At 41.3% G+C, this 22,060-nt stretch overlaps 1 protein-coding gene across 2 annotated transcripts; it reads left to right on the plus strand.

Annotated features, from left to right (window-relative positions):
- Positions 1–5,092: 5,092 nt before the first annotated feature.
- On the plus strand, positions 5,093–21,056 carry LOC139372437 (protocadherin-20-like). Of its 2 annotated transcripts, none has more exons than XM_071112151.1 (5): positions 5,093–5,283; positions 5,775–7,175; positions 8,645–8,838; positions 19,244–19,333; positions 19,489–21,056. In XM_071112151.1, exons 1-5 carry the CDS (start codon positions 5,236–5,238, stop codon positions 20,438–20,440), a joined length of 2,685 nt encoding a protein of 894 aa, XP_070968252.1. In that variant the 5' UTR covers positions 5,093–5,235; the 3' UTR covers positions 20,441–21,056. The 2 variants fall into 2 exon arrangements, with proteins under 2 accessions (XP_070968252.1, XP_070968253.1); XM_071112152.1 differs by having other exon boundaries at positions 5,210–5,283; positions 5,831–7,175; positions 19,489–20,574.
- Positions 21,057–22,060: the final 1,004 nt, after the last annotated feature.

Below are 22,060 nucleotides of genomic sequence, written 5' to 3' on the forward strand. Positions count from 1 at the left end.
CCAATCCTCCTCGTGCTGAGAAGTCCAATCTCACTATCTGACAGGCAATATGCTTCCAATCCCGGCTAACAGCTGGCCCTGTGGTTAAAACACATCACGGAGATGATGTTGGAGTCGGACTATTTAAGGATATGAGGTGTATTCTCCTTCCCACCCACTCTCTCTTCTTCTCCTCCACTCTACTCTCTCTCTGTCTCTCTCTCTTTTTCTCCTCCACTCTACTCTCTCTCTCTGTCTCTCTCTCTCTTCTTCTTCTCCTCCACTCTACTCTCTCTCTCTCTCTCTCTCTTCCTCTTCTCCTCCACTCTACTCTCTCTCTCTCTCTCTCTCTTCTTCTCCTCCACTCTACTCTCTCTGTCTCTCTCTTCTTCTCCTCCACTCTACTCTCTCTTTGTCTCTCTCTCTCTTCTTCTCCTCCACTCTACTCTGTCTCTCTCAATATCTGCATCAGTCTCTCTCTCTCCCCTCTCTCTCTCTCTCTCTCTCTCTCTCTCTCTCTCTCTCTCTCTCTCTCTCTCACTCTCTCTCTCTCTCTCTCTCTCTCTCTCTCCCTCTCTCTCTCTCTTTCTTTCTCTCTCCCCTCACTTTCTCTTTCTTTCTTGGCTCTGGTCAAAAGTAGTGCACTATGTAGGGAATAGGATGCCATAGGGATCCCGTCTAAAGTACTGCACTATGTAGGGAATAGGGTGTCATTTGGGACAGAATTGGTACCCTTCTCCCTATGTAGTGAATGTCGTTCAATTTAATGATCTACAGTCCTACAGTGTGGTGTTAATGATCTACAGTATGGTGTTAATGATCTACAGTCCTACAGTATGGTGTTAATGATCTACAGTATGGTGTTAATGATCTACAGTCCTACAGTATGGTGTTAATGATCTACAGTATGGTGTTAATGATCTACAGTCCTACAGTGTGGTGTTAATGATCTACAGTATGGTGTTAATGATCTACAGTATGGTGTTAATGATCTACAGTATGGTGTTAATGATCTACAGTATGGTGTTAATGATCTACAGTATGGTGTTAATGATCTACAGTCCTACAGTATGGTGTTAATGATCTACAGTATGGTGTTAATGATCTACAGTATGGTGTTAATGATCTACAGTATGGTGTTAATGATCTACAGTATGGTGTTAATGATCTACAGTCCTACAGTATGGTGTTAATGATCTACAGTCCTACAGTATGGTGTTAATGATCTACAGTATGGTGTTAATGATCTACAGTATGGTGTTAATGATCTACAGTATGGTGTTAATGATCTACAGTCCTACAGTATGGTGTTAATGATCTACAGTATGGTGTTAATGATCTACAGTATGGTGTTAATGATCTACAGTATGGTGTTAATGATCTACAGTATGGTGTTAATGATCTACAGTATGGTGTTAATGATATACAGTATGGTGTTAATGATCTACAGTATGGTGTTAATGATCTACAGTGTGGTGTTAATGATCTACAGTATGGTGTTAATGATCTACAGTATGGTGTTAATGATCTACAGTGTGGTGTTAATGATCTACAGTATGGTGTTAATGACCTACAGTATGGTGTTAATGATCTACAGTATGGTGTTAATGATCTACAGTATGGTGTTAATGATCTACAGTATGGTGTTAATGATCTACAGTATGGTGTTAATGATCTACAGTATGGTGTTAATGATCTACAGTCCTACAGTATGGTGTTAATGATCTACAGTATGGTGTTAATGATCTACAGTATGGTGTTAATGATCTACAGTCCTACAGCATGGTGTTAATGATCTACAGTATGGTGTTAATGATCTACAGTATGGTGTTAATGATCTACAGTATGGTGTTAATGTTCTACAGTCCTACAGTATGGTGTTAATGATCTACAGTATGGTGTTAATGATCTACAGTATGGTGTTAATGATCTACAGTCCTACAGTATGGTGTTAATGATCTACAGTATGGTGTTAATGATCTACAGTATGGTGTTAATGATCTACAGTATGGTGTTAATTACCTACAGTATGGTGTTAATGATCTACAGTATGGTGTTAATTACCTACAGTATGGTGTTAATGATCTACAGTATGGTGTTAATGATCTACAGTCCTACAGTGTGGTGTTAATGATCTACAGTATGGTGTTAATGATCTACAGTCCTACAGTGTGGTGTTAATGATCTACAGTATGGTGTTAATGATCTACAGTCCTACAGTGTGGTGTTAATGATCTACAGTATGGTGTTAATGATCTACAGTCCTACAGTATGGTGTTAATGATCTACAGTATGGTGTTAATGACCTACAGTATGGTGTTAATTACCTACAGTATGGTGTTAATGATCTACAGTATGGTGTTAATGATCTACGGTCCTACAGTGTGGTGTTAATGATCTACAGTCCTACAGTGTGGTGTTAATGATCTACAGTCCTACAGTGTGGTGTTAATGATCTACAGTCCTACAGTAAAGCATACTGCTGTAAGGGGACAGTTAATGTTGGAAACATACTGCTGTAAGGGGACATTTAATGTTGTAAACATACTGCTGTAAGGGGACATTTAATGTTGGAAACATACTGCTGTAAGGGGACATTTAATGTTGGAAACATACTGCTGTAAGGGGACATTTAATGTTGTAAACATACTGCTGTAAGGGGACATTTAATGTTGGAAACATGCTGCTGTAAGGGACATTTAATGTTGGAAACATACTGCTGTAAGGGGACATTTAATGTTGGAAACATACTGCTGTAAGGGGACATTTAATGTTGTAAACATACTGCTGTAAGGGGACATTTAATGTTGTAAACATACTGCTGTAAGGGGACATTTAATGTTGTAAACATACTGCTGTAAGGGGACATTTAATGTTGTAAACATACTGCTGTGAGGGGACATTTAATATTGTAAACATACTGCTGTAAGGGGACATTTAATGTTGGAAACATACTGCTGTAAGGGGACATTTAATGTTGGAAACATACTGCTGTAAGGGGACATTTAATGTTGGAAACATACTGCTGTAAGGGGACATTTAATGTTGGAAACATACTGCTGTAAGGGGACATTTAATGTTGTAAACATACTGCTGTAAGGGGACATTTAATGTTGGAAACATACTGCTGTAAGGGGACAGTTAATGTTGTAAACATACTGCTGTAAGGGGACATTTAATGTTGGAAACATACTGCTGTAAGGGGACATTTAATGTTGTAAACATACTGCTGTAAGGGGACATTTAATGTTGTAAACATACTGCTGTAAGGGGACAGTTAATGTTGGAAACATACTGCTGTAAGGGGACATTTAATGTTGTAAACATACTGCTGTAAGGGGACATTTAATGTTGTAAACATACTGCTGTAAGGGACATTTAATGTTGTAAACATACTGCTGTAAGGGACATTTAATGTTGGAAACATACTGCTGTAAGGGGACATTTAATGTTGGAAACATACTGCTGTAAGGGGACAGTTAATGTTGTAAACATACTGCTGTAAGGGGACAGTTAATGTTGGAAACATACTGCTGTAAGGGACATTTAATGTTGTAAACATACTGCTGTAAGGGGACATTTAATGTTGTAAACATACTGCTGTAAGGGGACATTTAATGTTGGAAACATACTGCTGTGAGGGGACATTTAATGTTGTAAACATACTGCTGTAAGGGGACATTTAATGTTGGAAACATACTGCTGTAAGGGGACATTTAATGTTGGAAACATACTGCTGTGAGGGGACATTTAATGTTGGAAACATACTGCTGTAAGGGGACATTTAATGTTGTAAACATACTGCTGTAAGGGGACATTTAATGTTGGAAACATACTGCTGTAAGGGGACATTTAATGTTGGAAACTTTCTGCTGTAAGGGGACATTTAATGTTGGAAACATACTGCTGTAAGTGGACATTTAATGTTGGAAACATACTGCTGTAAGGGGACATTTAATGTTGGAAACATACTGCTGTAAGGGGACATTTAATGTTGGAAACATACTGCTGTAAGGGGACATTTAATGTTGGAAACATACTGCTGTAAGGGGACAGTTAATGTTGTAAACATACTGCTGTAAGGGGACATTTAATGTTGGAAACATACTGCTGTAAGGGGACAGTTAATGTTGTAAACATACTGCTGTAAGGGGACATTTAATGTTGGAAACATACTGCTGTAAGGGGACAGTTAATGTTGTAAACATACTGCTGTAAGGGGACAGTTAATGTTGGAAACATACTGCTGTAAGGGGACATTTAATGTTGGAAACATACTGCTGTAAGGGGACATTTAATGTTGGAAACATACTGCTGTAAGGGGACATTTAATGTTGGAAACATACTACTGTAAGGGGACATTTAATGTTGGAAACATACTGCTGTAAGGGGACAGTTAATGTTGTAAACATACTGCTGTAAGGGGACATTTAATGTTGTAAACATACTGCTGTAAGGGGACAGTTAATGTTGGAAACATACTGCTGTAGGGGGACATTTAATGTTGTAAACATACTGCTGTAAGGGGACATTTAATGTTGGAAACATACTGCTGTAAGGGGACAGTTAATGTTGGAAACATACTGCTGTAAGGGGACATGTAATGTTGGAAACATACTGCTGTAAGGGGACATGTAATGTTGGAAACATACTGCTGTAAGGGGACAGTTAATGTTGTAAACATACTGCTGTAAGGGCATTGTTTAAAGCATATAATATCCAAGAATTCAAACACAGAAGATTCTCAAGTGTTGTAATTGGTGTAGTATAAGATCCTAGACTCATCATCATCTATGTACAGGTCATTAAGGGAAAGTATACATTTCAGAAAGGTTGGGTTCATGTGCTCTATTGGAGGCTTCCAGTAATTCATAATTTACTGAAATAACAGGCACACACACACACACACACACACACACACACACACACACACACACACACACAATCCCTCTCTCTGCAAAAAAACAGGGCAAGATCCTTGAACCGCCTCTCCCTGCCCATCCCAGCGACTCTCTACTCTCATTGGTTGCCGTCAGGGGGGTTATTTGCATATTGTGGGCGTGTTCCTGACTCAGTGTTGGGATGAATGACTCTGTTCAGTTCAGAAGGCGACAAGACAGCAACGAACTCTGCAGAGGCTATGTGCTGCTGCTACGCTGATCAACTCAGCACACGACAAAAACCTCTGATGCGTTTAGCTCCGGGCTCTCCGCCCCGGTCTGTAGGTCAAACCACGTCGAGCCAGGTGGAATAAACATGTTCAACAAAACAGGACCCGGACTTAGCTCGAGAGGAGTACTGTGGGTAAGTGTGTTCTCATTATAGTCTTGTAAAAGTAGTCTTTCTGTGCAAAAAAAAATTAATAGAGGAAGCTTTTTATTTTTTTAAAACCTCATAGTTCAATGTCAAATGAGAGTTTGGCTTGCGCTTAAATCAACTGGCAACTTCGACGTGTGTCACGTAATTGATGAGTAGTAACGTGTATGTTATTTTCAATACATCTTAATGTCTGTGGTTCAAAGCCTAGACTAAGTTCATACTTGTTATTATTTAAAGAGTTAAAGAGTAAAAAATGTGTATTTAAAATTTTAAAAAGCATATATTTGCCTGTTTAGAAAGTCTAATTTAATCAGTGATTTTCTTTACATTCTCGGCTATTGACTCCATAATATAACTGTATCGTCAACATGTTTGTTGTCCCCCCCCCCCTCCCCTCCCCCCCTGAGACTGATTCTCTCATGTCTGGAAGTCTATTTGTTAAACCCCCATGTTTCTGTACTGTGTCTGTATTTCAGGGTTTGTGTATACTCCTCCTTTACACCAGCCCCCTCTGCTGTTTTGCTAATTTCAGCCAAGCGAAAGAGCTGGTCTATAAGATAAAAGAAGGATTACCCTCAGGGACACTCATCGGGTCCATGGGCTCCGACTTACACTTGGATTTATCCCTCGATCCCCATGTTTTATTCAATCTGCCCCAGAAGAAGCCCAGTGATCAGTATGTCACTCTGAACAGCACTACGGGACAGCTGTTTACGTCTGGGAATGAGATCGACAGGGAGACGCTCTGCCCCGACTCCTCGGAGTACAACCAGGGCTGCGTCCTCTCCCTGGATGTGTTCGTTCTACCCCAGCAGTATTTCCAGCTGGTTAAGGTCAAAATCTTGGTCGAGGACGTTAACGATAATCGGCCGCGCTTCCCGACGGGCGAGATTAGGGTTTCCGTCCCGGAGAACACCCAGGTCAACGCGAGGTTCGCGGTGGAGCAGTCAGCGACGGACCCTGATCTGGGGTTTCACGGGGTTCAGACTTACTGGCTGGTCAACGACTTCGGGGTGTTCACTCTGGACGTAGAGGAGAACGAGGGGGGTGAGCTGACACCCTTCCTCATCGTGACCGACGAGCTGGACCGGGAACGACAGGAGGAATACGTAACGGATATTATAGCAGAGGACGGTGGGTTACCACCTCTCCTTGGCACCGCCACGTTGAGGATTATAATCACTGATGTCAACGATAACTGTCCTCAGTTCACAGAGTCACAGGTCAATGTGACGCTCTACGGGAATACGACTAAAGGAGAGCACCTGTCCAGGTTACACGCCTTCGACCCCGACCAGGGCGCCAACGCCGTGATCAGCTATGCGTACAGCGACCGCGTTCCCCGGGAGGCTAGAGCTCTGTTCCATCTGGACCGGATTACCGGGGTGATCAAACTGGCCGGTCAGATCAACACCGCAACCGGGAAGTTCTACAAACTCACTGTCCTCGCCAACGGGCCCGGTTGCGTCCCTGCCGTCGCCACGGTGACGGTGCACGTGATCCGGGTAGCTTCCGATCCGCCTGTTATTACGCCGCGCTACATCGCGGCGGAGAAAGATGGCGTGGTCAAGATGAAGGAGTCCGAACCGCCGTTTTCCCCAATCGCGTTTTTCACCGTGTCGAACACGGACCAGAAAGGACAAGGGACGGAATGTCTACTTGAAGGATCCGGCCCGTTCCGACTGTCACCTTACAAACGGTTGAAGAACGAGTATCTGTTAGAGACGACGGAGCCGCTGGACTACGAGCAGAGGCAGGACTACGAGCTGACCGTAGTGCTCAGGAACCCCAGAGGTCTCGTCATTAAGACCTTCGTTAAGATCCTGGTTCTGGATGAGAACGACAACGCGCCGGTCTTCAAACAGTCTCTGTATGAGGTGAGTGAATGCATTTATAAACACACTAATGTTTAAACGGTTTCTATGGTTACGGTTGGGGTTTGGACATGAACATTGAGCATATTATTGACAGTACATTGATTTTCTTAAGCCATTTCAGTACAATAATACAAAATATAGAGGATTTATTTTGTTGTTGAAAAATAATTGTTGCTGACTGATAAAATCTAAAAAGGTCTACTCACGTATTTATTTCAGTACTTACCTATTTATTTTAGAATTTACTTATTTATTTTAGTATTTACAAATTTATTTCAGTATTTACACATTTATTTTAGTATTTACTTATTTATTATAGTATTTACACATGTATTTTAAAATGTACATATTTATTATAGTATTTACTTATTATTACAGTATTTACACAATTATTTTAGTATTTACTTATTTATTACAGTATTTACACATTTATTTTAGCATTTACACATTTATTTCAGTATTTACACATTTATTTTAGTATTTACACATTTATTTCAGTATTTACTTATTTATTATAGTATTTACAAATGTATTTTAGTATTTACGTATTATTTATTTATTTTTAAATGTACTTATTTATTTATGTGTTTACCTACTTATTATGAGTCCTTGATAACACCATACTTATTATTTGAGTCCTTGTTAATTAACACCATACTTATTATTTGAGTCCTTGTTAATTAACACCATACTTATTATTTGAGTCCTTGTTAACACCATACTTATTATTTGAGTCCTTGATAACACCATACTTATTATTTGAGTCCTTGTTAACACCATACTTATTATTTGAGTCCTTGTTAACACCATACTTATTATTTGAGTCCTTGTTAACACCATACTTATTATTTGAGTCCTTGTTAATACCATACTTATTATTTGATTCCTTGTTAACACCATACTTATTATTTGAGTCCTTGTTAACACCATACTTATTATTTGAGTCCTTGTTAACACCATACTTATTATTTGAGTCCTTGATAACACCATACTTATTATTTGAGTCCTTGATAACACCATACTTATTATTTGATTCCTTGTTAACACCATACTTATTATTTGAGTCCTTGTTAACACCATACTTATTATTTGAGTCCTTGATAACACCATACTTATTATTTGAGTCCTTGATAACACCATACTTATTATTTGAGTCCTTGATAACACCATACTTATTATTTGATTCCTTGTTAACACCATACTTATTATTTGAGTCCTTGATAACACCATACTTATTATTTGATTCCTTGTTAATTAACACCATACTTATTATTTGAGTCCTTGTTAACACCATACTTATTATTTGAGTCCTTGTTAACACCATACTTATTATTTGAGTCCTTGTTAACACCATACTTATTATTTGAGTCCTTGTTAATTAACACCATACTTATTATTTGAGTCCTTGTTAATTAACACCATACTTATTATTTGAGTCCTTGTTAACACCATACTTATTTTATTCTCAGGTCTCCGTGGAGGAGAATAACCCTCCCAACAGCTTCCTGACCCAGCTCCAGGCCACAGACCAGGACAGTGAGGCCAGAGGAGAGGTCATCTACACGCTGGGGTCAGACGCTCCCTCCATTTTCCTCCTGGAGAGGCTGACCGGCGTGCTGACCGTGTCCACGTCTCTGGACCGAGAAGAGAAGCAGACCTACAGGTCTGTCGCATATTGATGATGTAATCGTAACGTATTATGACTGATATTGTATGGATTCAAATGCGTTATAAATTGCCTATATATGTTTATAGTAATAATAATTATTTACTTGTTTAGCTTTTTAATTACAGAAAATAATCTCAAAGTGCATAATAACACCATACTTATGATTTGATTCCTTGATAACACCAAAAAAGTGAAACAAAAAAACAACACATTTAAACAGAGTTTGTGGAATTAAATCTATCTATGTCAAAGATGACATAAACCTGTTCTTTATCAAGGGTGGCATGAGCAATGCTTAATATAAGGCTTTATAAATCATGTTAAATTGAGGCATCACAAAGCATTGATAACCCATCATGCATTTTGGTAGAGAATTGCAACACCAGCATTGGTGGGTTAGACTCCACTCCCGTATGTAAAAATGTATTCAGGCGTGACTGCAAATGGCTTTGGATAAATACCGTGTGTTATATTACTCTAAACCCTTTGTAGGACAGGCCCAACCTCTTTCCCTCTTGGGCGCACGGCCAATAGTGGACCTGATCTCAACTGTCCCCAAAATGCTGCAGAATCACACACTCTAAAGTGCAGTCCTTCACCAAAAACATTGGTAGGGCCCCTTTAAAATCCGTATTTCGGGGGGGTTTTCCCCCCGTTTTCTCGGTTTTGTTTTTCCAGGTTTCAGATTTCCCCGTTTTTTTCTGGTTTTCCCACAGCTTTTAAAATATACTATATTGCCCTAAAACCAAGGCTGGTGGTATGTATTTATAGGACAGCATGGTATCTCTGAAGGCTGGTGGTATGTATTTACAGGACAGCATGGTATCTCTGAAGGCTGGCGGTATGTATTTACAGGAAAGCATGGTATCTCTGAAGGCTGGTGGTATGTATTTATAGGACAGCATGGTATCTCTGAAGGCTGGTGGTATGTATTTATGGTATCTCTGAAGGTTGGTGGTATGTATTTACGGTACAGCATGGTATCTCTGAAGGCTGGTGGTATGTATTTATGGTATCTCTGAAGGCTGGTGGTATGTATTTACGGTACAGCATGGTATCTCTGAAGGCTGGTGGTATGTATTTATGGTATCGCTGAAGGCTGGTGGTATGTATTTACGGTACAGCATGGTATCTCTGAAGGCTGGTGGTATGTATTTACGGTACAGCATGGTATCTCTGAAGGCTGGTGGTATGTATTTATGGTATCTCTGAAGGCTGGTGGTATGTATTTATGGTATCTCTGAAGGTTGGTGGTATGTATTTACGGTACAGCATGGTATCTCTGAAGGCTGGTGGTATGTATTTATGGTATCGCTGAAGGCTGGTGGTATGTATTTACGGTACAGCATGGTATCTCTGAAGGCTGGTGGTATGTATTTATGGTATCTCTGAAGGCTGGTGGTATGTATTTACGGTACAGCATGGTATCTCTGAAGGCTGGTGGTATGTATTTATGGTATCTCTGAAGGCTGGTGGTATGTATTTATGGTACAACCTGGAGGGTATGCCGGCTCGCCTTACATGTCCGGCTGCATTCCTACCTGTAGGCAGTGACTGCTCAGGTGTGTTGTTAGTCAGTTACTCCACAGGTAAAGAAATGTGTTGTGAATCAAAACTCCGTACGATTTATCCCTGACTGTGTTTGTTAATTGAAAAACAACATAAACATATTTTATGTGTTTAAACCGTATCAGGGGACCACTTTTGAGGTCTGAGAGAAATCTAAGAAACTTTGATTTTTGAGAGTAGTTATATTGTTATATAGAGACCTGACTGGGTCCAACACCCCACAGTATGACTTGTTATATAGAGACCTGACTGGGTTCAACACCCTACAGTATGACTTGTTATATAAAGACCTGACTGGGTCCAACACCCCACAGTATGACTTGTTATATAAAGACCTGACTGGGTCCAGCACCCCACAGTGTGACTTGTTATATAGAGACCTGACTGGGTTCAACACCCCACAGTATGACTTGTTATATAGAGACCTGACTGGGTCCAACACCCCACAGTATGACTTGTTATATAGAGACCTGACTGGGTTCAACACCCCACAGTATGACTTGTTATATAAAGACCTGACTGGGTCCAGCACCCCACAGTATGACTTGTTATATTGTTATATAAAGACCTGACTGGGTCCAACACCCCACAGTATGACTTGTTATATAAAGACCTGACTGGGTTCAACACCCCACAGTATGACTTGTTATATAAAGACCTGACTGGGTCCAACACCCCACAGTATGACTTGTTATATAAAGACCTGACTGGGTCCAACACCCCACAGTATGACTTGTTATATTGTTATATAGAGACCTGACTGGGTTCAACACCCCACAGTGTGACTTGTTATATAAAGACCTGACTGGGTCCAACACCCCACAGTATGACTTGTTATATAAAGACCTGCCTGGGTCCAACACCCCACAGTATGACTTGTTATATTGTTATATAGAGACCTGACTGGGTTCAACACCCCACAGTATGACTTGTTATATTGTTATATAGAGACCTGACTGGGTTCAACACCCCACAGTATGACTTGTTATATAGAGACCTGACTGGGTCCAACACCCTACAGTATGACTTGTTATATAAAGACCTGCCTGGGTCCAACACCCCACAGTATGACTTGTTATATAAAGACCTGACTGGGTTCAACACCCCACAGTATGACTTGTTATATAGAGACCTGACTGGGTCCAACACCCCACAGTATGACTTGTTATATTGTTATATAAAGACCTGACTGGGTCCAGCACCCCACAGTATGACTTGTTATATTGTTATATAGAGACCTGACTGGGTTCAACACCCCACAGTATGACTTGTTATATAGAGACCTGACTGGGTCCAACACCCCACAGTATGACTTGTTATATTGTTATATAGAGACCTGACTGGGTTCAACACCCCACAGTATGACTTGTTATATAAAGACCTGACTGGGTCCAACACCCCACAGTATGACTTGTTATATTGTTATATAAAGACCTGACTGGGTTCAACACCCCACAGTATGACTTGTTATATTGTTATATAGAGACCTGACTGGGTTCAACACCCCACAGTATGACTTGTTATATTGTTATATAAAGACCTGCCTGGGTTCAACACCCCACAGTATGACTTGTTATATTGTTATATAGAGACCTGACTGGGTTCAACACCCCACAGTATGACTTGTTATATAAAGACCTGACTGGGTCCAACACCCTACAGTATGACTTGTTATATAAAGACCTGCCTGGGTCCAACACCCCACAGTATGACTTGTTATATAAAGACCTGACTGGGTCCAACACCCCACAGTATGACTTGTTATATTGTTATATAAAGACCTGACTGGGTTCAACACCCCACAGTATGACTTGTTATATAGAGACCTGACTGGGTTCAACACCCTACAGTATGACTTGTTATATAAAGACCTGCCTGGGTCCAACACCCCACAGTATGACTTGTTATATTGTTATATAGAAACCTGACTGGGTCCAACACCCCACAGTATGACTTGTTATATTGTTATATAAAGACCTGACTGGGTTCAACACCCCACAGTATGACTTGTTATATAGAGACCTGACTGGGTTCAACACCCTACAGTATGACTTGTTATATAAAGACCTGCCTGGGTCCAACACCCCACAGTATGACTTGTTATATAAAGACCTGCCTGGGTCCAACACCCCACAGTATGACTTGTTATATAAAGACCTGACTGGGTCCAACACCCCACAGTATGACTTGTTATATAAAGACCTGACTGGGTCCAACACCCCACAGTATGACTTGTTATATAAAGACCTGACTGGGTCCAGCACCCCACAGTATGACTTGTTATATAAAGACCTGACTGGGTCCAACACCCCACAGTATGACTTGTTATATAAAGACCTGACTGGGTCCAACACCCCACAGTATGACTTGTTATATTGTTATATAAAGACCTGACTGGGTCCAACACCCCACAGTATGACTTGTTATATAAAGACCTGACTGGGTCCAGCACCCCACAGTATGACTTGTTATATAAAGACCTGACTGGGTCCAACACCCCACAGTATGACTTGTTATATTGTTATATAAAGACCTGACTGGGTCCAACACCCCACAGTATGACTTGTTATATTGTTATATAAAGACCTGACTGGGTTCAACACCCCACAGTATGACTTGTTATATAGAGACCTGACTGGGTTCAACACCCTACAGTATGACTTGTTATATAAAGACCTGCCTGGGTCCAACACCCCACAGTATGACTTGTTATATAAAGACCTGCCTGGGTCCAACACCCCACAGTATGACTTGTTATATAAAGACCTGACTGGGTCCAACACCCCACAGTATGACTTGTTATATAAAGACCTGACTGGGTCCAGCACCCCACAGTATGACTTGTTATATAAAGACCTGACTGGGTCCAACACCCCACAGTATGACTTGTTATATAAAGACCTGACTGGGTCCAACACCCCACAGTATGACTTGTTATATTGTTATATAAAGACCTGACTGGGTCCAACACCCCACAGTATGACTTGTTATATAAAGACCTGACTGGGTCCAGCACCCCACAGTATGACTTGTTATATAAAGACCTGACTGGGTCCAACACCCCACAGTATGACTTGTTATATTGTTATATAAAGACCTGACTGGGTCCAACACCCCACAGTATGACTTGTTATATAGAGACCTGACTGGGTCCAACACCCCACAGTATGACTTGTTATATTGTTATATAGAGACCTGACTGGGTCCAACACCCCACAGTATGACTTGTTATATTGTTATATAAAGACCTGACTGGGTCCAACACCCCACAGTATGACTTGTTATATAAAGACCTGACTGGGTCCAACACCCCACAGTATGACTTGTTATATAGAGACCTGACTGGGTCCAACACCCCACAGTATGACTTGTTATATAAAGACCTGACTGGGTCCAACACCCCACAGTATGACTTGTTATATTGTTATATAAAGACCTGACTGGGTTCAACACCCCACAGTATGACTTGTTATATAAAGACCTGACTGGGTTCAACACCCCACAGTATGACTTGTTATATAGAGACCTGACTGGGTCCAACACCCCACAGTATGACTTGTTATATAAAGACCTGACTGGGTCCAACACCCCACAGTATGACTTGTTATATAGAGACCTGACTGGGTTCAACACCCTACAGTATGACTTGTTATATAAAGACCTGACTTGGTCCAACACCCCACAGTATGACTTGTTATATAAAGACCTGACTGGGTCCAACACCCCACAGTATGACTTGTTATATAAAGACCTGACTGGGTCCAGCACCCCACAGTATGCCTTGTTATATTGTTATATAAAGACCTGACTGGGTTCAACACCCCACAGTATGACTTGTTATATAAAGACCTGACTGGGTTCAACACCCCACAGTATGACTTGTTATATAAAGACCTGACTGGGTTCAACACCCCACAGTATGACTTGTTATATAAAGACCTGACTGGGTCCAACACCCCACAGTATGACTTGTTATATAAAGACCTGACTGGGTCCAGCACCCCACAGTATGACTTGTTATATTGTTATATAAAGACCTGACTGGGTCCAACACCCCACAGTATGACTTGTTATATAAAGACCTGACTGGGTCCAACACCCCACAGTATGACTTGTTATATTGTTATATAAAGACCTGACTGGGTCCAACACCCCACAGTATGACTTGTTATATAAAGACCTGACTGGGTTCAACACCCCACAGTATGACTTGTTATATTGTTATATAAAGACCTGACTGGGTTCAACACCCCACAGTATGACTTGTTATATTGTTATATAAAGACCTGACTGGGTCCAACACCCCACAGTATGACTTGTTATATTGTTATATAGAGGCCTGACTGGGTCCAACACCCCACAGTATGACTTGTTATATAAAGACCTGACTGGGTCCAACACCCCACAGTATGACTTGTTATATTGTTATATAGAGACCTGACTGGGTCCAACACCCCACAGTATGACTTGTTATATAAAGACCTGACTGGGTTCAGCACCCCACAGTATGACTTGTTATATAAAGCCCTGACTGGGTCCAACACCCCACAGTATGACTTGTTATATAGAGACCTGACTGGGTCCAACACCCCACAGTATGACTTGTTATATAAAGACCTGACTGGGTCCAACACCCCACAGTATGACTTGTTATATAAAGACCTGACTGGGTCCAACACCCCACAGTATGACTTGTTATATAGAGACCTGACTGGGTCCAACACCCCACAGTATGACTTGTTATATAAAGACCTGACTGGGTCCAACACCCCACAGTATGACTTGTTATATTGTTATATAAAGACCTGACTGGGTTCAACACCCCACAGTATGACTTGTTATATAAAGACCTGACTGGGTCCAACACCCCACAGTATGACTTGTTATATAAAGACCTGACTGGGTCCAACACCCCACAGTATGACTTGTTATATAAAGACCTGACTGGGTCCAACACCCCACAGTATGACTTGTTATATTGTTATATAAAGACCTGACTGGGTCCAACACCCCACAGTATGACTTGTTATATAGAGACCTGACTGGGTCCAACACCCCACAGTATGACTTGTTATATTGTTATATAGAGACCTGACTGGGTCCAACACCCCACAGTATGACTTGTTATATTGTTATATAAAGACCTGACTGGGTCCAACACCCCACAGTATGACTTGTTATATAAAGACCTGACTGGGTCCAACACCCCACAGTATGACTTGTTATATAGAGACCTGACTGGGTCCAACACCCCACAGTATGACTTGTTATATAAAGACCTGACTGGGTCCAACACCCCACAGTATGACTTGTTATATTGTTATATAAAGACCTGACTGGGTTCAACACCCCACAGTATGACTTGTTATATAAAGACCTGACTGGGTCCAACACCCCACAGTATGACTTGTTATATAAAGACCTGACTGGGTCCAACACCCCACAGTATGACTTGTTATATAAAGACCTGACTGGGTCCAACACCCCACAGTATGACTTGTTATATTGTTATATAAAGACCTGACTGGGTTCAACACCCCACAGTATGACTTGTTATATAGAGACCTGACTGGGTCCAACACCCCACAGTATGACTTGTTATATAAAGACCTGACTGGGTCCAACACCCCACAGTATGACTTGTTATATAAAGACCTGACTGGGTCCAACACCCCACAGTATGACTTGTTATATAAAGACCTGACTGGGTCCAGCACCCCACAGTATGCCTTGTTATATTGTTATATAAAGACCTGACTGGGTTCAACACCCCACAGTATGACTTGTTATATAAAGACCTGACTGGGTTCAACACCCCACAGTATGACTTGTTATATAAAGACCTGACTGGGTTCAACACCCCACAGTATGACTTGTTATATAAAGACCTGACTGGGTCCAACACCCCACAGTATGACTTGTTATATAAAGACCTGACTGGGTCCAGCACCCCACAGTATGACTTGTTATATTGTTATATAAAGACCTGACTGGGTCCAACACCCCACAGTATGACTTGTTATATAAAGACCTGACTGGGTCCAACACCCCACAGTATGACTTGTTATATTGTTATATAAAGACCTGACTGGGTCCAACACCCCACAGTATGACTTGTTATATAAAGACCTGACTGGGTTCAACACCCCACAGTATGACTTGTTATATTGTTATATAAAGACCTGACTGGGTTCAACACCCCACAGTATGACTTGTTATATTGTTATATAAAGACCTGACTGGGTCCAACACCCCACAGTATGACTTGTTATATTGTTATATAGAGGCCTGACTGGGTCCAACACCCCACAGTATGACTTGTTATATAAAGACCTGACTGGGTCCAACACCCCACAGTATGACTTGTTATATTGTTATATAGAGACCTGACTGGGTCCAACACCCCACAGTATGACTTGTTATATAAAGACCTGACTGGGTTCAGCACCCCACAGTATGACTTGTTATATAAAGCCCTGACTGGGTCCAACACCCCACAGTATGACTTGTTATATAGAGACCTGACTGGGTCCAACACCCCACAGTATGACTTGTTATATAAAGACCTGACTGGGTCCAACACCCCACAGTATGACTTGTTATATAAAGACCTGACTGGGTCCAACACCCCACAGTATGACTTGTTATATAAAGACCTGACTGGGTCCAACACCCCACAGTATGACTTGTTATATAAAGACCTGACTGGGTCCAACACCCCACAGTATGACTTGTTATATAAAGACCTGACTGGGTTCAACACCCCACAGTATGACTTGTTATATAGAGACCTGACTGGGTTCAACACCCCACAGTATGACTTGTTATATTGTTATATAAAGACCTGACTGGGTCCAACACCCCACAGTATGACTTGTTATATAAAGACCTGACTGGGTCCAACACCCCACAGTATGACTTGTTATATAAAGACCTGACTGGGTCCAACACCCCACAGTATGACTTGTTATATTGATATATAAAGACCTGACTGGGTCCAACACCCCACAGTATGACTTGTTATATAAAGACCTGACTGGGTCCAACACCCCACAGTATGACTTGTTATATAAAGACCTGACTGGGTCCAACACCCCACAGTATGACTTGTTATATAAAGACCTGACTGGGTTCAACACCCCACAGTATGACTTGTTATATAAAGACCTGACTGGGTCCAACACCCCACAGTATGACTTGTTATATAAAGACCTGACTGGGTCCAACACCCCACAGTATGACTTGTTATATAGAGACCTGACTGGGTTCAACACCCCACAGTATGACTTGTTATATAAAGACCTGACTGGGTCCAACACCCCACAGTATGACTTGTTATATTGATATATAAAGACCTGACTGGGTCCAACACCCCACAGTATGACTTGTTATATAAAGACCTGACTGGGTCCAACACCCCACAGTATGACTTGTTATATAAAGACCTGACTGGGTCCAACACCCCACAGTATGACTTGTTATATAAAGACCTGACTGGGTTCAACACCCCACAGTATGACTTGTTATATAAAGACCTGACTGGGTCCAACACCCCACAGTATGACTTGTTATATAAAGACCTGACTGGGTCCAACACCCCACAGTATGACTTGTTATATAAAGACCTGACTGGGTCCAACACCCCACAGTATGACTTGTTATATAGAGACCTGACTGGGTTCAACACCCCACAGTATGACTTGTTATATTGTCGTCTGCGTGTTTATGTAGGGAGGAACATGTATCTTGGTTTCAGTTGAAAGCCCCTTATGTTGGGGGGCTTTTATCAAGGTAATTGTAACGTGACTTGACTCACATAAATTCTCTTTAGATCATGTGTCACATCCTGCAGCACAACATGTTATGTCACAATTATGAACCCTTTTTAAAGCATGACGTACGGTTATAGATGCTTCGTAAGACATTTATGTAGAGCTTAGTTAGGTAGGCTTTATGAAGCCTTCATGTAGCGCTTAGTCAGGTAGGCTTTATGAACCCTTTATGTAGAGCTTAGTTAGGTAGGCTTTATGAAGCCTTTATGTAGAGCTTAGTTAGGTAGGCTTTATGAAGCCTTTATGTAGAGCTTAGTTAGGTAGGCTTTATGAACCCTTTATGTAGAGCTTAGTCAGGTAGGCTTTATGAACCCTTTATGTAGAGCTTAGTTAGGTAGGCTTTATGAACCCTTTATGTAGAGCTTAGTCAGGTAGGCTTTATGAACCCTTTATGTAGAGCTTAGTTAGGTAGGCTTTATGAACCCTTTATGTCGAGCTTAGTTAGGTAGGCTTTATGAACCCTATATGTAGAGCTTAGTTAGGTAGGCTTTATGAAGCCTTTATGTAGAGCTTAGTTAGGTAGGCTTTATGAACCCTTTATGTCAAGCTTAGTTAGGTAGGCTTTATGAAGCCTTTATGTAGAGCTTAGTTAGGTAGGTTTTATGAAGCCTTTATGTAGCGCTTAGTTAGGTAGGCTTTATGAAGCCTTTATGTAGAGCTTAGTTAGGTAGGTTTTATGAACCCTTTATGTAGAGCTTAGTTAGGTAGGCTTTATGAAGCCTTTATGTAGAGCTTAGTTAGGTAGGCTTTATGAAGCCTTTATGTAGAGCTTAGTCAGGTAGGCTTTATGAAGCCTTTACGAAGCCTTAATAAGCTGAATGTTATTTAAAGCAGAAACTGGATATATGGATGACACAATGCATTATAACTGCCTATGGATGTTCATAGTGTTTATTTTATTTTATATATCTGCAATATGTTTTGTTTATTGTTGTTGTAATATTGTGACGAGACAATAATAATAAAAGTTTGTAAACTCTAAACTGTATCCTCTGCAGGTTCATGGTTCGGGCGGTGGACCGAGGGACCCCCAGGAGAGAGTCTATAGCTACAGTGGTCATCACTGTGCTGGACCGCAATGACAACAGGTAAGAGGAAGGCCAGACACTTTGTGATAACTGCTGTTTTGGTTGATTGTTTTGATTGATTGATATGATTTGATTGATTTGATTGATTGATTTGATTGATTGTTTTGATTGATTGTTTTGATTGATTGATTGATTTTTATTTTTTTACCCAACAGCCCGCGCTTCATCAATAAAGACTTCACGTTCTTTGTGCCGGAGAATTTCCCGGGTTTTGGCGAGATCGGCGTCCTCTCGGTAACAGACGCGGACGCAGGCGAGAACGGCTGGGTGGCCCTCTCCATCGTCAACGGCAGCGACATCTTCGTGATCGACGCGGGGCGTGGCGCTCTCAGGGCCCGTACCCCTCTGGACCGGGAGCAACAGGGGACGTACTACCTCTGGATCGAGGCAGTCGACGGAGGGGAACCCTCTCTCTCCTGCCTCACCGTGGTTACCGTCCTCCTCCTTGACGTAAACGACAACCCTCCCGTCGTCTTGTTCCCCCAGTCTAACCAGTCCTACATGCTGGTGTTGCCTAGCACCCTACCAGGGACCTCCATCACAGAGGTTTACGCCGTGGATAAAGACACGGGAATGAACGCCGTTATCGCCTACAGCATCATCAAGAGGAAGGGTGGCGAGCCGGGGTCGTTTGATATCGACCCGGACACAGGGAACATCACGTTGAAGAGAGAACTGAGTGACCGCGGTCTCTACAGTCTACTGGTTAAAGTCTCGGACCACGGTCAACCCGAACCTCTCCACTCCACGGTCCTGGTCAACCTTTTCGTCAACGAGACGGTTTCAAACGAGAGCTACATCCAGAGTCTTCTCACCGGGGAGGAGGCTGAGATCCAGATGGAGGAGAAGCAGTGGTACGTGGGTAAACTGACAGAGAGGCCCGGCAGGGAGGACCTGTTCCCCTGTCAGCCTCTACTCATAGCTCTGTCAGTGACCTGTCTGGGACTATTCTGCATCGTCGTCACGTTGACTGCTTATATATGCTGCAGGAAACTGAAGAAATGGAGGAAACGTCAAATGAAAAGACTAGAGGTTGAAATGCCTTTGAAGACGAACGGTGACGTGCGCGACGCAGATAGAAAGCGGACGGAAATCTCAAACATTTGACGACGTTGACATCGCAAAGACTTTGAGGCAAAGACTCCAACGTACAAAACTGTTACATTGTAACTGTTTATAAACAATGTGAATTGTGAAGTGTAGATCTTCATCCTCAAAAAGGCAAAAGGCCTGGATCCCAAATTGCACCCCCCTTTTGCCTATTTAGTGCACTATTTTTAAATCAAGGGCCCATGGTGGTGCACTATATAGGAATTAGGGTGCCGTTTGTGACATGTCCTCGTTTTAAAAACGTATTAAAAGACCCAATGTGATGTATATATTGTAGATAATAAGAAATGTTTTATAACTTTATAACAAAATCTTTAAATAGACAAGATAATTATTATTGTATTTCTTTTTCAAGAAAGCCCTAAGAAATTACTCCTTAAAACGTACAAATTTTAAAAAATGGGAGAGATTCTATTTTTATTTTTTTTTCACAAGGATGTCAGGATCGTTGGAAAGGGATGAGGATCATTTGGTGTGTATAACAATATTGATTGATTGATTGATTGATTGATTGATTGATATAACAATGTTTTTTTTTCATACCCCTTTCGATTGCATTGGAAAAGCTGACCCCAGAGTGCAGTGCAGAAGTCAATTAAAATCTGTAATTTTCTTCAAATCTACTGGATTTTGTGTGAGATTAAAATTTGTATTTTGTTGTTATACAGTTTCAAGAGGAGGCTTCTTGCCTGGCCACCAAACAAACCCTCTACCTGCCTCCTTAAGTGTGTCCCAAATGGCACCCTATTTCCCTATATAAGGCTCTGGTCTAAAGTAGTGCATTATATAGGGAATAGGGTTCTATAGGGCTCTGGTCTGAAGTAGTGCACTATATATAGGGAATAGGGTTCTATAGGGCTCTGGTCTAAAGTAGTGCACTATATATAGGGAATAGGGTTCTATAGGGCTCTGGTCTAAAGTAGTGCATTATATAGGGAATAGGGTTCTATAGGGCTCTGGTCTAAAGTAGTGCATTATATAGGGAATAGGGTTCTATAGGGTTCTGGTCTAAATTAGTGCATTATATAGGGAATAGGGTTCTATAGGGCCCTGGAGTGCACTATGTAGGGAATAGGGTTCCATAGGGCTCTGGTCTGAAGTAGTGCACTATATAGGGAATAGGGTTCTATAGGGCTCTGGTCTAAAGTAGTGCACTATATAGGGAATAGGGTTCTATAGGGCCCTGGTCTAAAGTAGTGCACTATATAGGGAATAGGGTTCTACAGGGCTCTGGTCTGAAGTAGTGCACTATATAGGGAATAGAGTTCCATTTGGAACGCATCCTTAGTCACCTCCCAGTGAACCTGTCATTCCCTTAAACCATGTTCTTATTGTCTGTCTCTGAAAACAAATCCTTGTTCGAATATTAAAAAGTGCTTTATTTTCATATTATATTGCTTTTCTGAAATTAAAACGGCCTACCGGGTCGTGCCTTTCATATTAGGATGTAAATTAATGACAATGTTTTGATTATAAATTAGAATTTAAGCGGGGGGGAAATTAAATGAAAATGTAACTAGGAAAGTCAGTTAAGAACAAGTTCTCATTTACACTGACGACCTACCAGGGAACACTGGGCTAACTGCCTTGTTCAGGGGCAGAAGGACAGATTTTTAC

This window comes from Oncorhynchus clarkii, chromosome 18 (genome assembly GCF_045791955.1).
Source record: "Oncorhynchus clarkii lewisi isolate Uvic-CL-2024 chromosome 18, UVic_Ocla_1.0, whole genome shotgun sequence".
NCBI lineage: Eukaryota > Metazoa > Chordata > Actinopteri > Salmoniformes > Salmonidae > Oncorhynchus > Oncorhynchus clarkii.

Excerpts from the sequence above, each read along its gene's own strand:
- LOC139372437 (XM_071112151.1), top strand. The coding sequence starts at position 5,236 with ATGTTCAACAAAACAGGACCCGGACTTAGCTCGAGAGGAGTACTGTGG. Across the intron at positions 8,839-19,243 it reads GAAGAGAAGCAGACCTACAG|GTTCATGGTTCGGGCGGTGG; the intron begins GTCTGTCGCATA and ends TATCCTCTGCAG. Across the intron at positions 19,334-19,488 it reads CTGGACCGCAATGACAACAG|CCCGCGCTTCATCAATAAAG; the intron begins GTAAGAGGAAGG and ends TTTACCCAACAG.